The sequence below is a fragment of the Lissotriton vulgaris genome, chromosome 3_1 (genome assembly GCF_964263255.1).
Source record: "Lissotriton vulgaris chromosome 3_1, aLisVul1.2, whole genome shotgun sequence".
In the NCBI taxonomy this organism is placed as follows: domain Eukaryota; kingdom Metazoa; phylum Chordata; class Amphibia; order Caudata; family Salamandridae; genus Lissotriton; species Lissotriton vulgaris.
In genome coordinates, this window is record NC_141689.1 from 499,392,664 (window position 1) to 499,408,588 (window position 15,925).

The 15,925-nt window shown below is 46.8% G+C and overlaps 1 protein-coding gene across 1 annotated transcript in view; it reads right to left on the bottom strand.

Annotated features, from left to right (window-relative positions):
- SCAMP1 (secretory carrier membrane protein 1) overlaps positions 1 to 15,925 on the bottom strand; it is a 513,038-nt gene that overhangs the window by 369,291 nt on the left and 127,822 nt on the right. Inside the window, exon 2 of the mRNA XM_086960743.1 lies at positions 4,952 to 5,029. Within this exon, the coding sequence (XP_086816869.1) occupies positions 4,952 to 5,029 (78 nt within the window). The remainder of the gene's footprint in view (positions 1 to 4,951; positions 5,030 to 15,925) is intronic.

Here is a 15,925-nt window from a genome sequence, read left to right on the forward strand (position 1 = left end):
CGTTGCAAGAGGCACTTATTGAAAAGTTGTTTGAGGTGTGGGCCGATATCCCGGATGTTCTGGCGATTGTGGGTGGTGACTGGAATGAAGTGATGGATGGACGGATGGATCGCTATAGGCCCGGTAGGGAACCCCAGGCGGTAGTACCGACGAAACTTAATGGCCTAGCGCAGGGCATGGGTTGGATTGACTCCTGTCGATATCAACACCCTCTGAGTCGCGAATATTCGTATGTCTCGGCAGTACACAAGTCCTTCTCCAGATTAGATTACTTGTTCATACCGCTCCCCTGGCTGACGAGGGTCGCCTCCACAGCTGTGCATCCTCGTGGTCTCTCGGACCACTCCCATGTGTCCTTAAATCTGCGGTTAGACAAGAGGCGACAGCCCTTCCGGTGGCGCCAGTCGGCGTGGCACCTGCAGCAGGATGGCTATCGCGCACAACTACGGGAAGCCATTTCTAACTATTGGGCGGAGAACGACGGACCGGAGGTGGACGCCGCCACCCAGTGGGAGGTGCTGAAGCCTGTGCTCCGGGGGGTGGACATTGCTTGGTGTGCAGGGGCCCGCAGGACCCGTCGGAGGGAGGTGGAGGAGGCGGCGGGACGGTTTCGTAACCTGGAGAGAGACTGCATTGTGGGCGACACAGATGAGATCGTGGGGCAGCTCCTGATGGCGCAGCAAGAGTACTCATCCCTGGTACTCGGCGAGGCGCGCCAACTCTGGCTGGCCACACAGAGTAGGATATATCAATGGGGGGATAAGTCCAGCACCATGCTCTACAGACTGCCAACACACCTTCCGGGCTCAGACCCTGCCTGGTATTCGGGACGAACGGGGGGGTCAGATGTCGGTCACTGAAGAAATAGCGGCCAGCTTCGCTCAGTATTATGCGGACCTATATGCCCCCCGGGAGATCCTCCCTGCGGAGGACGTTGATAAATTCTTGGCGGATCTCCCGACGCGCACGCTATCGGATGAGAGCCGCGATCAGCTGGAACTCCCCCTGTCCCTGGAGGAGCTGGGCACTGCGCTTGGGGAACTGAATACTGGTAAGGCCCCGGGACCCAATGGATTCCCATGTGAATTCATGAAAACCTTCCATCTCCAGCTGGAGGGGCGATATAGACAAGCACTAGAGGCCGCCAAGGAGGGCGGTCGCCTCCCAGCGGACTGGCGACATGCCGAAATTGTAGTTTTTTGCAAGCCCGAGAGACCCCCTGAACATCGCTCCTCCTACAGGCCAATTTCCCTTTTAAACTTTGAGGCGAAGATTCTGGCTAAGGCCCTGGCCAACCGCCTCCTCCCACATATCACCGACTTGATTCACCTGGATCAGACGGGGTTTATGCCCCATAGGGCGACAAGACACAATATCCGCCGGGCGCAGGTGGTGGTGGAGACGGCCCGTGCCGCTGGGATCCCAACGGCACTTCTTCTAGCAGACATGGATAGGGCATTCGATTCTCTTAGCTGGATGTACCTCCGGGCACTTCTGCCCCGCCTCAATCTTGGGCCTGTCTTCCTCTCTTATCTGAGCTTGCTCTATACGGACCTGACAGCGTCGGTGAGAGTAGCGGGGGCGGTGTCAAAACCCTTTCCCATTGGGCGGGGCACCAGACAGGGTTGCCCTCTCTCACCCTACCTATTGGCATGGGCCATGGAACCCCTGGCAACGTGGGTGCGGATGGACGCGCAACTATGGGGCCTAGAATGGGAGATGGGCCCGTCGGATCGCATTGCATTGTATGCCGATGACGTCCTCTTCTTCCTCACGGCCCTCAATAGATCTGGGCCCAGAGTCCTGGAGATAATGCGAATCTTCGGGGAAGTTTCTGGCTTGCATCTAAACGTGCAGAAGTCTAAGCTATGGGTGCTGGGGGATAGCGAGGGACTGGGTGCATGGGCGTCGACGCTGCAGACGGCGGCAGGTGGGCTCAAATACCTGGGCGTCTTTATTACAGTCGTTCCAAATGTGGCATGGGAGCGCAATGTTGTGCCCGTTTGGGATAGAGTACGATCGGACATGAGAACTTGGTCCAGAATGCCACTGAACATCTATGGCCGAGCGGCGATCTTCAAAATGGTGGCCCTCCCGCGCCTCCTATACCAACTGCAAAACCACCCATGCCCTATAGCACCGCAGTGGTTTCGTCAAGTGAACACGGCGCTGAGCCAGTTCCTCTGGGCCGGGGGAGTGGCGAGGGTGGCTCTCCGCACTTGCTTCCTGTCCACGTACTGCGGGGGCCTGGCCACCTCCGATATTTTATCATACTATCAGGCGGCGCACTTACTGGTGCTTAATGACTGGTGGTATGGGGATCGGAGCGATCCGACCTACGCCCTAGAACAATACCTGATGGACCCGGAGCACATTATTCTGTACTCGGCAACTATCAGGAAGAGGCTCCCCATAGTCACCAAGGTGGTCTTTCGAGTGTGGCGGGCAGCTCTACGCCGCATGGGGTGGTGGAACAAGTTGACGAGGGAGACCCCGCTGTGGCAGAACGGACAACTGCCGGCGCTGGCATCCTTGCGGGGATTCAGGGGCTGGGACGCAATCTGCATCTCCACGCTAGGTCACGTCATGAAGGGTACTACCCTTAAATCCTTCCAGACTTTGAGTGCAGAATATGCCATGCCCAAAACCCAATTCTTTAAATACCCACAACTGCGTCATGCATTGTTTCCCTCTCTGGTGGGCTTAGAGTCCCTGCCCGAGTTCAGCCCCCTGGAGGCTAAGGTGTTTATGGGGGAATTGGAGGCCAAAAAAATTTCGACTATATATCAGACCCTGGTCACACACTGCTCCTCCTCCCTGGATAGACTACGCTCCGCGTGGGAGGGGGATGTGGGAACCCTCGAAGAGGAGGATTGGAGGGAGGCCCTGGAGGCCCCGAGGGGGGCGGCCATTGCGATGCGGCTACGCTTTATTCAATTTAAGTACTTACATAGGGCCTATTTTACCAGAGAGCGACTGTGGAAAGAAGGCCTGATTGCCTCTCCCGAGTGCCTGAGATGCGGACGGGCGGTTGGGACATTTGTCCACACTGTGTGGTCGTGTGCAAACCTGGCGAGATACTGGAGGGGTGTCTGGGACTGCTTGGCTGAGGTCTTGGGCTGGGACCTTCCCCAATCACCGCAGCTCGGCCTGTTGCATGTCATGGACCAAGTGGGGGGCAACATCTACAAACGCCATCTACTGGTTTTGGGCCTCACTGTAGCTAAACGAGATATAGCCAGGGCCTGGAAGGACCCCAGGGCCCCCTTGCTGGAAGTTTGGAGACAGGGGTTGGACTTTTGCATGGGGCTGGAGCGTCCTGTCTTTGAGGCCAGGGGATGCCCCAGGAAACATTTTAAGATATGGAAAAGATGGGCGGACTATAGAGGACTGTGGCTGGAGCCACCGGTGCCCCAAGACACTGGAGAAGATCTTTGACAATTGAACCCTGGGCGGCCGGGAGCACGCACTTTCTTGTATTTCCTTGCTTTATGCCTTTAGACTAGCAGACACTGTATAGGGAAAGGGGTGGGATTCGGGGAGGGGGGTAGGGAGTTGGGAGTTGGGGGGGCGGGTGCATAATATACTTTTGCTTGTACTGACTGTGTATCCGCTTTCATATCGGAGCTCACTAGTCCTGCGATGTACTGTGGGACAGTGTCCCTCTTGGTGTTTTGTCAGTACTACAATAAAACTTTGTTCTGAAAAAGATCTCAAAAAAGTTTAGTGACTAAGGTACCACTTTTTTCGGATCTGCGCTGCTGGCGCGGAAAAAAGAAGAACGGACGTCAGCACGCAGAGGCGGCGTCTAAGTACTCAGACGACGTCATCACGGCGCCCACGACGCCGCAGACGACGCCTACCGATGCGCAGGGGTACTGCTACGCAAAAATTTTGGATACAGTCTGACGCCTGGAGATATTCTAAGGTAAGGAATATAATACTAACCTGTTTCTTTCAGATAATAGTGGCAATAATGTTACTACTTGCCAAGCGGAGGGTGGCGTTGTACTGGGATAGTAGAGGGGCTCCTGCATTGGAAGATTGGATACTGGATGCAATATACTGCAGAGACATGTACGCGGAAGAACTGCCTACTGCTTCCAAACCCTCAGATATTTGGGAACCACTTAAAGTTTACTTGTATGAACATTCTGATCTGCTTAAGACAAACCGCTAATTCTATTATTTGATTGTTTGATACACTACTGTTCTGTTTTATGACTGCGCAGCCATATGATATTGGATATTGTGTTGTATTGGATCTCTCAATATGATTTACATCATGTGATTGTTACAGAAGTGATCATTGTTATGTACTTTTTTGGCAAAATCAATAAAATAAAATAAAAAAATTAAAAAATGCTTTCCAAGGAAGCCTGATATTGTAACCTTGCAAAAGCCTAAGATGCCCGCTGCCACATCAGACTTAAGTCAGGACGCTGCCGCCCTATGGCGCAGGTACACCATTTGAGTTTGAGTGGGGTAAGCTCAAAGGGCTCAGCTTTGAGCCAGAGCAACAACTTCTCAGTGGAATGTGGGAGGGGACATATTCTCTTTAAGCTCCACTCTCACTTCCAACAGTTCATCGTGGCCACCACTTCTTGTGGCCTAATTGAATATGTGCAGCAAGCTCTGTATTTCTGCAGGGTAGGTGAGGGAGATTGGAGAAGGCAAGATTAATAGCATTAAAATACTCTCAGATTGTGCCACTTAGTATTACGTATCTGGATCAGGTTTCCTGTTGGCTCTCTCATGACCCTGCAAGACGTGCCCATTCATCTAGCTGCAAGCCACTGTGGACCATTTTGGCATCACTGACTTAAGGACATATAGTTATTCTATGTTAAATAATTGAACACCTTGAGATTTAAATATGTGTAAATATACACCCAATTATGTTTGAAAAGCTCGTGAAAAATCGCAGATTGAATACATAAAATATGCTTACTGGTCTTGAATCTATAAAAGGATTGTATTCTTCCAGTCCAGTAGGAACATTTCTCGTAACCTGTGTGACTGATGGATCCTAAAAACAAAAGAAAATACACAATTGGTGTATTTAACAAATTTATTACCAGAAGTAATTCTGCAACTTTATTTCAATAGAGGTCACAGAAGGATGCATTGCATGCACTGTATAAAGTCTACAAGCATGTTTCTCAAAGATTTTTTTGACGTTGTGGACAAGATTACAGCAGGTTCCTCCATTTTGTGTACTTTTTCGCTTCCACACTTCAAGAGTCACAATACACATTATTTTCACCCCTCAAAAAATTTAACTCAACATTCAGCTCATAAAATAACATTTCTGCAATTTCAGTAAGTAAAACAAAAACAAAAATTACGTGGGATCAAAAAGCTGCTAATTACAGCCTAAGTCCAGTGTAGTTATCCAGGCAGAAACTGCAACCCAAGTCAAGTATTACAATAAAAATACTGCCATACACAGGTATCCATTATCACACTGGTTATGGCAGTTTGGGAATTCTGATTATTGTAAATGTGCATCAGATTTGTTTCATAATCACGGACTTTTTATGCGTAATGACCCACTTTAACACCTAGAGCATGGGCCAGTATCATATTACATATCAACATTATTACTATACAACATAAATCTAGTATCTTTCCCGTTCCTAGCGTACACTCCATAAAACCATGTGTCGTCGCTATGTATATCTATACTACTATAATAAAAGGAAGAACTTTCAGCCTTTGAGGCGGGTAAACTCGGGAACCACAGCGCCAATCCACACACCCGATACACCTTTGGAATCGTCAGGGTGTGTAGATGGTTATAGGCTATATAAATAAAAATAAAGAAACGTTTAAAAATTTACAGTAAAAAAAAAAAAGTAGTCCCTCCAAAGTAGCGCCGGCCGCGACGTGCGTGCTCATGTCAGGAGCGCGGGAAGGAGCGGCGTCCAGGAGCGCGACGAGAAGCGGCGGACATGGCGCGGGGGAGGAGCGGTGACGTGAGGAGCAGCGGACAGGCCAGCAGAGGTGCGTGCAGCGGACAGGCTGGAGGAGCGGCGGCTGAGGTAAGGGAGCGGCGGACATGGTGCGGGGGAGGAGCAGTGACGTGAGGAGCAGCGTACAGGCCAGCGGCGGTGCGTGCAGCGTACAGGCTGGAGGAGCGGCGGCTGAGGTAAGGGGACCCATGTCGGGTGCAGGCGGGTGTCGGGGCAGGCGGGGGACGGGCCGGGCGGGGGACGGGCCGGGCGGGGGCCCGGGCTGCTGGACAATGTCGGGGGGGTCGGGGAAGCCTGTTGCTTCCGGACAAGGTCGAGACGGGCTGCTAGTTACAGATAAAAGTGCTCTAGTCATGGTCCCCAGATATTCTGAGGTTTCCTTGGAGGACATACTCTACTCTTGTACACAGGCACGTCTATCCATGCCACAGTATAATTCGGGAGGTGGTGTGCTGCTAATCAACCAGTGACGATCGACATTCTTTTTTTAAATTAAGTATCACGTCCCCACCAGCTTATGTGTATGCCTCGAGTTACCCTCCCACCCTGCTTAATATCACCACTTTAAGTGAAAATTCAAGAGAACAAACAATGACTTGTGCAAGTGTGGACTTCACTGTGTACCAGTATTTTGTGATATGCATGCATCTCCATTCCATGTGAAACAAGTTTTAACTACCCATCTTGCATTTGGGACAGTATACAGTACATCTTTTACCCATTTTCTTAAACCTCATCGGAATGCAATAATATTTATGCAAAATTTAAAATTGCATCTAAATGTTAAATCAAACTAAATTCAATTTCCAGAAATGGAATGGGTCTAATGGGATACAGATTCCTAGATACCGAAGCAAGCCTATAGGGATTTTGAGCTGTCAGTTCCATAACTCCCAGTTAATTGGCACTATGAGAGATCTCCATATTAACTTTAAAGCCAGAGGCCTCACAATACAGGTCTAGAACGGTCATCAATCTGTTACACGTCCAACGCGGATAGCGAAGGACTAACATGTCATCCACATGTAGGCACACACTATCTTCAATGCCCCGATTCCACGAAAATGGCTAGACCAAGCCATCTCTTTTGATCCAAAGATGCTGTAACGATTCAGCATGCAAATGACCCTAGCGTGAGTGCAAACAATAACGGCAACAGTAGGCATCCTTACTGAGAATCTCTTCCAATTGAGATAGGTCAGATAAGCGAGAACTGACGAAAAACTGGCCCTAGTTAAAGTTAGAGGAGTTGGAAAAGCTTTAGAAAATATGATCCAAAGCTCATTTTAGCCAATACACGCTAAAGAAAGCCACATCTAATGGAAATAAACACTTTTTTTCAAAATCTACCTTCACCAAGGCACATGCGCATGAGCTTGTGTGCTCAGGCCAGAGCGTTCTCAGGATACCAGGTGTACTCCTTCATGGCATTAAGCCATTTGGGTCTGGGTGAACTAGAAGATGTACCATCCTTGCAATCCTAGTTGCAAAGCCTTGGCCAGCATGTTGGCCTCTACATTGAATAAAGAAATGGAACAATAGAATGCACATAGGTCACAGGGATTGCCCGGCTTCAGGATGACTGAACTTAATCCTCATCTGCAGTCATGAGGTAGTGAGCTTCCCGGCAGCGCTTAATTGATTAAATGCAATAGGTGTGGCAGAAGGAGAGAGACTTGGTGAGAATAAAAATGTAAAAAATAGCTGGCAGGTTGATTGGCTCGGTAGTACTGACCGCAGTATCACAGCAAGAGCTTATCTGAAATTCTACACCGCTAACTCTGCCTTCAAGGAGTCATTGTATTCTTGAGATCAGGATTACACACAAAACTCCTCCAACAGGACCAAGAGGTCTGTTTCCGTCAGTGAAGGAGCTTGTGAAGTATAGGATTGTCTGTAATATCCCGCACCCAAGCCCAATCGCTTTTCAGGTTGAAAGTTGCCAACTGAAGCTCCAGAATTTCTGCCTCTCTATTACACTCTTTGGCGGCAAGAAAAGATCAGATCTTACCTCTGATCAAAGCTTTGTAAGCCTCACACAGTACAATGTTGAGTCATTAAACCATTGTTCAATTCGAAATATGGCTAAGTCTCATTTCCAAGAAACTTAGAATTTCCCACTCACAAGCCAGCCCGTATTTTGCCACCAAATTCCTCTTGTGGTGGTATATGTATATCAAAGGACCAACTCCACTGGGGGGAGTAGTCAGAGATACTTTCTTGGGAGAACTCTAGCTACCCTAAAGTGCCTTCTTTAATGGCAACGACAGCACACACACATCTTTCTTAGCACTGAGGGAAAACGTTTTTGTCTGTATCTTTAACAGGACTTAAGTGTTCACACGCATAGGTCTCAGCAGTCCAGGTTTCTCAAGTGTGTTTCTAGTACGGATTCCAGGAGCAAGGGCATAAGTCTTCTTCAGTGCTTCCTGGGGGGTTTACAGATAACATTTACAACTTCAAACTAACATTCTGCTCATAGAATGGTATATTATGGTGTGTTGGTCTGTTGAAACCAGATTATAGAATCATGGATGCGCCTGGGAGAGAGGTGAAACATATTAGGACAGTACAAGGCAGCACATCGTGTTTATTTCAAAGTACTCAAGATACTGAAAAAACATGATCATTCAATCAAGCCCATGATGATGCACATCTGTCACTGGGCCCAGGATTGTCCACATCTGCCCATATCGCTGGGGCCAAGCACACCCATTCAACTGGCTGAAAAGTAAGCACAGATAAGTCTGCCTTCACTGCAGCATAACCCACATTATCTAATGTACTGGGTTGCTGGATAGTGTGTGCACATCAATTACTGTTTTTTTACTTTAAACGAATGAGTCCAATAGACCTCCTCTCAAAGATGGCACTTGCATTAGTTTTCTTGACTTCTCCTGGCCATAAGAGCACCCATATATACACACACCACACCTTTCCCTAGCACAGAGGAAAGCTATACAAAATCCCATTTGCTACTGAAAGGGGAACATTCCCATTTCTGCATTTTTGCTTCAAGATAATCACTAGTAAACCTCCATTACTGACCACATTAGAATAAGAATATTTCCTTGATAGGTCTGCAAAGCAAAACACGTACTCGTAAATCTTAATTTACAAGACCACAAAAGCGGTTGTGCATGCAACCCAATGGCAGTGCACGTACCACTAGACACTTTCTTGGCAGCAATTATCCTAAACAGTTTTTCTGACCAAAAACTTTGTTTTACTTACAGACTCTTCATTAATTCCTTAGATTAATGACCATAGACTGCTGGTAAGTATGGATCGAAATGTCCTCGACACATCAAGTACTGCCATAACAACTGACAGTCCACAAATACAACATAAACCACTTTGTGACTGACACATCTCCTTTCAAAAACTGAATATCTATGTGCACAGATTATAAACAGTAACATATTTTTGGATTTCCTGGATCCGCACTGTCAGATCACTACTATATACTTTTTTAATGGAACGTATTGTTATTATATCAAACCAGTGAATGATGCATAGTGTATTTGGTATTTTTTATGTTTGAGTAAAAAAGTCATGTTTAAAACCAGTGTAAATAAGAAATACATTCCGGCAAACGATGTTTCACTGTATTTAAAATAAATATTTTTATTGAACCACTGTTATCATCTAGTACCTTACTGGTCGCAGGCCCTTGGAGCCTGACCACCCACAGTAGTCTTCCATTTTTAGGCGGCAGCATGCGCAACCAAATGGCACATGCTTGGGCCCACAGTAAGAGGGAACTTTCTACATCTCCTTAGGAGTACCCTCACCCATTATTAATCCCAGGAGACCCTTCATGTAGATTTGGATTCCACCTGTTCACGCCTCTCCAGCAAATTAACTGAAAGACAGCTTTATTTGTATGTATGTATGTATTGGTATTTATATAGCACAACACTAGCAGGGAAGCAACAGAATGCAGTACATTACGGGGCTGGGGGGAGGGGGGGTGTAAACAGTGTACACGATTGAGTACATCACATGGGGATTTCACACACACATTTCACATAGAGATGATTTGGCCAGAATCGCACAATGTTAAGTTCCCAGGTATCCCAGGTTGAGAAGTCGGCAACACTAGCCACTAGGAGACATTTTTTAGAGGAGGACATTAACCAGAATATGTAGTGCACACCATCTCTTTTAACCTCTTGGCTGCTAGGCGTTTTCCCCCTCCTGTGCTGGGATTTACCATTTTGCTGTTTGCATGACGAGCTGAGCTCGTCATCAGCACATGACACCCGTGGGTGATGACGAGCTGAGCTCGTCATCAGCATCGAAAGGGTTAAACTCTACTGGGCCAGAACTTTTTTTAAATTTTAATTTCAGTGTGACACAGTTGCCTCAACAACGATCCAGGGACTGATTGGCAAAGAGGGTAGTCGGGCATTGGCCAAAGAGCCGGTGTCTCCGTGCCCTCTGATGGCTGTTTTTTAATTATTTTTTTATTTCCCAGCCCACAGAGGGCACTGGACAGGGAGAGTAAAGCAGCCTCCTGTGAAATGGCATTTAGGCAATGATCAGGTGTACCTCTCCTTGACCCCCTGCCCTGCCAAGCAATCACCCTGATGGTGGGCTGGGGAGCAGGTGGTTGTATGGGCTAAGGGTTGCTCAGGCCATTGAGCCATTCTTACCTCGTCCCCTCTGGTGCCCACGCAGTCCAAAAATAGTGTTTTTATCTGACACCTCACCCGCAGCTCTCTCATTCAGGGCATGGTGGGCGTGGGAGGGTGGGTGTTGTTGCTTTGGGGACCAGGTGATGTTGTGGACTTCATCCACCTTCACCTCAGCCCCCTCCCCAATGGACGGCTCAGCAGCTGTGTCTTATGCTTAATCCCCTCCCCTGTCAGGTTATTGCCCTAAGGCAGGGGAGGGCAGGGGAGGGCAGGGGAGGGCTTGAGTAATTTAGTAATAGAAGGAGCCTCGTAGTTGCTCTGTTGCTCTGGCTGTAGGCCATTGTGAGCTTGGCTCCAATGCCCTTCCCAAGAACAATATTGTCCCACTTTCATGCCTTGTGCGTGCATATGCATGTGAATTATGAATGTCAGAGTTGCAGAAATGGGGGGGATAAGGTTTGAGTCCCAGCGCCTGGTCAACATCCTGCGAGTCTGGGCAAATCCCTTAATCTCCCAAGCCCTTAAATACAAGCATTGGCAGAGCCAATAGGTCTTGCCTTTGGGATTTTATAAGTATTTAGCCATGCAGCACGTTAGCCTTGGTGCTGAAACACCTACTGTTACTTCATGTGCCACTGGTGAACTGTCACAAACACCCAAGGATGGGCTTCCTTCCGTGCTAATTCATGAAAATATGATAGTCTTCTCAAATTTCAAAAAAGTGTATTTATTTAACATAGAAGCTTCGACACCAATAGGCACAGAACCCTAGAGCAACGTAAATCGGATATTTAAGGGCAAGTAAAGAAGTGAAAATCAGCCTGGGTCTCAAAGGATCAGGCACTCAAACACTAAGAGTAGCAATTGGCAGGTAAATCCAGTTGTACCTTCAACATTTCCTCAGAAGCGCCAACCCAGCTTAAAGCTCACCAGCAGAATACAGATACCCCCAGTTGCTCAACAACTCGATCAGAGAGTACCCATGCAACACCAACAACCCCATCCTTGGTGGAGAACCCACCACTTTAAACAAGCATTCGAAAATAAGATGCGTATCTCTTGGGGGCACGGATGGATGGGAGAAGAGACGAACGTGTTGTTGACTATAAATAATTGCATTTGAAGAACAAACAGCCCTGAACTGCAGCAGTGAAAGGGAATTGCCGGTCACGTGGCTCTTCCGGGAACTGGTCTGGTGGGATCCCCTGGGCATCACCGCAGGTCACCTCTGACTAAAACTCCAAACCCTTGTTTAACAGCCCTGTCTGATCGCAATCTGACAGCCAGGATGCGCAACTAGCAATAAAATACAAACTAAAGAAAAAAAGAAGAAGATTACAAGGACATTACAACGTGTTTTACTTTCAACAAAAACACGAGGAGTCATGCTGCAGTGCCTACTCGAATGAATTAATAACCTGACAGCACATAAACAGCAAACCTCATAGAAAGTGTTTTTTCTCCCAAAAGAAATTTATTTCACAACGTTAAACGAGTAAGCGGATGGGCCCTTGAGTCCACGCTCACTGGTGTAGCCACTCACTAGCGTTACATAATCAAATAAAGGTACTACGGCCGGAGGCCAGACAGCGGTGGTAAAGGTTTTGTCCACAGGCACTAAGAGTCCAATAGTTCAAACAGAAAACTAGAGTGCAGTACCCTAAAGCAGAGTGCCTACTTGCATTTGAGAAGTGCTGGAAAACAGTGGGGATAGACATAGACACAGTTACTGAGAATGAATGTATAAAAACTCCTTCATTGTTTTGCACTCACAAAAAACAAGCCAGAGATAAGAATGTACACAGGCTGAGAAAAACAAGCAGCTCAATAGGAGTGGTGGGGGCGGTCACAGTGGTGCGGCCGCCGTTGTAAAAGGCAGGAAGAAGGTGAGACTGAGAAAGGGAAAGATAGGGTCAAAGGAGAACGTGCTAAAAGTAATAAAAGTTACAAAAAACAAAAGTGACGAAAGTGATCGCCATCAAGCGCAGCGAGCGATGAGATTAATGAAGATGACGAGGATAGCCATATGGCGCCTCTGCCTCTGCTCGTAAGCGAGCGCACGGGCACACAAGCTGTAGGCCGGCCATGGTAGCATTTTTTGAAGCCCTTACTAAAAGTCTCGCCAGCGCATGCGCTGGGTCAGGCGAGACCTAAAAAAAAATTATCTTGTGTACTCTAATTGGTGCTCTTGAATAGCGCTCAAATAGCCTTTGCCTTGGGATGAATTCACACTATATAAAACTGTCAAAAGTAAGAACAACAATAAAAAAAATAACCATTTGTTCTTGCTTGATGATTCAGCAGAGGGAACAGGATATTAAAAACGAACCCTTTATAAAAACAAGCCCATATTTGTTTAACACAGCTTTTATGCCTTTATTTAGTTTAACTATCAGCAGGGCTACTGGACGTATGTGGCAGGAGATGGCTAAATTATGTAGCAGGGTTGAGTAAAAGGACTGTGGGGCAACACGCGGCGCTGCATTTTTAGTAACTTTTAAACCATTAGATCTAAAAACAAAATGTTTTTTTTTGTTAAAATCTGCAAACTATGCAGAAGATTAATTATGTGACAAATGCGACAAACCTATAATTAGGAAAAAATAGCAGCAGCTGCACAATCGCATAATTCCAGTGGCCAGACTATCAGTCATTGATCATTTAGGCATCTTCAAGACACATTTTAAAGTGCTTTCTCTTATGTTTACTGTCCAAAGTATATACACATAAAATAGCGAAGCTGGGTGCTTATCTTCACGTTGGACCCATCAGAAAATGAAAATAACAGACATGCAAGTAACAAACCATCCAAGTGGAATACCTAGCCCCATCAGGAGTAGTAGCCATTTCACCTCACCAAATGTCTCATTTTTCACAGAAAGACAAATTAAGTGTTTTAGTGAATACTGATGCAAAATTTCCATTTAATTCCCCTTAGTGAATCACTGTCTGGTTAGGTCGAGCTGGAAAAGCATGCAAAGCATGCGTCCAAGCTTGACAACTAATGTTGCCGACTTCTGGGAATGTGAGACACGAGTCGGACACGTGCTTTTTGTGTCTCAGATTTGTCCTTGTGAGTGTGCTTTTGCTGCTGGCTGCTTGCTGTGTAGGCGCGCTTTCGGTTAACGCGCTCAATTAGAAATGAAATGCTTACACTTTAGAGTCACCCAAGGGGGGAAGTTTGCAAGATGCTTTTTTTGTTATTTACAGCAAGTGTAGTGATCTTAATTTGTCTTTAAGCAGCCAGGTCTTGTAAAAGGCTTTCTCATTATTATTACGTGAAAAGGATTTCCCATTATTATTACACCCGCACACACACACAGACACGCATACACATACACACTCGCGCACACACACAGACACACGTGCACACACGCACACACACAGACACGCGTACACACACACACACACACACACGCGCCACATCTTCCCCCCCCCCACTCACCGGGCTATTTCGGCGTGTCCCTCTCTCGCTCGGCAGCAGGCGGGGCTCTCCACGAGCACGGGAGCCCCGCTAGCTCACAGGCAAATCTTCCGGCTGGCTTGACAAACAGGAGCGCAAGGGTAGGCTCCAGTCTGCTTCCTGTTTGCGGCCCCGCCCCCGTCCCAACACAGGTTGCCTGGCTTCCTGTCTGCCATGGAAAACATTTGGATGCTATTCGACTTAAAAGAGCAGTGAGTGATATTGTACTGAACACTTAGTTTATTCTCTAAATGGAATATGCAATCGTTCTTGACTCTGTTTTCTTTCAACTCTGCGTTACCTTCCATCTCATTTTGGTTCGAGCTTTAATGCACATCCGGTCGGAAGCGTGAAAAGTGGATCCTTTTATCGCTTTCTTTATTTTTTAAAGGGATTCACTCTTTAAAATTCAGATCGTTTTTCATTTAAGACGTTTATTTACGAAAGCTTTCTAAAATGACGACTCAGCCCTTGATTCTAACGTGCTGCATTTAGTGGGGACATTGACGTGCATTAGAGCGGTGATGATGAATATGTCACACCTCAGGGGCAGGTGAGGCTCTTTGCAAATGTTAGGCTTTGTGTGGACTGACAACGATGAAGGACAGGTGGCTCCATGCCAGATATGCATGTGACATAATCCATTCTACCAAGCATTTAAATATCAGAATACGTATTGTGAGTGGGATCGTGTACAATGGGCCTCTGCAGAGTATTGGAAGATATTGGGACTGAATGAACTACCTTGCCGTTTTTTTCCGGTACACATTTTCAATGTGAGCTGACCTTCCCTCCACCAAACTTTGAGTCCACAACTTCAAAGCGAGCACTGCATTAAAGCCATCAAGTAATATTTTAGCTAGTGTGTGTCTGCAGCTGGATGAAATGCTGAGTTGGAGGTACTTTGTTTCTCTTATGCAAATAACACCACCCTTCCCACTATGCATCCGGAATTACAAGTTTGTAGCCAGGGGTTATTGTTAAACTCGTGCTGGGGCAAAGCCATTCGCCGGCCATGATTTTCAGTTTCAGGTTTCTATAAATGTATGCTAAGATCACTTTTCTAGGTGAAAGAGTGTAAAGTGATCTCCAGCTAACTGTGCTATTTATAGCCTTAGCATAGGAAAAAAAATGCTGACATAGCATTACACTGTTCACGGAAACGTGGTACCAAAGGAGAACCTGCCGTTTGCAATGGAGTATTGTAATACTAATACATGTAAGTCACGTAAATACAACACATATTGCATTGCAAATGCTATAGGTGTCATATTTTCAAAAGTTATAACTATTGGTATTGTAAATGACAAAACTATTATTTTCGCTATTTTCAAAAACAAAACATTAATAAAAAAAGTGTCAATTACAATACCAATAGCTCAAACCTTTCTAATGCGAGACCTATTGCATTGCAAATGCTTGTTTTTGTATGTTGTGGAGGCTGCGGACTGACGCCGGTCATTCTGTGCCTCTTGTTGGATGCAGCATTCAACTTCTATGTTCTTTTTGTTATTCAAAGAGTCTAAGCTTGCCCTAAGATAACATTTAGCGACTCCCTCCTCAGCCTGCAATCGGGGATTTTGCTGGGTGAGGTTTGTGGCTTTCCTTTGCCTCCCTAGAAGAAAGGGGCACTCAAATTTCCGGCCTGCATTACATATGGCCACATCCCTCCCTCACTGCCTCCATGAGCGGGAAAACAGAAGGCCTATGGGTTTCTTCCTTGCTGCTTTGACCACACACCCTTTTCTCAGTCAGCCAGTAAAACGCAGTTGCTGGATTGAAGTGGAGTTGAGAATTCATAGATTTCGGTCAGCCTCCTGATTACCAAGCCCAAGTTAGCCAGGAGA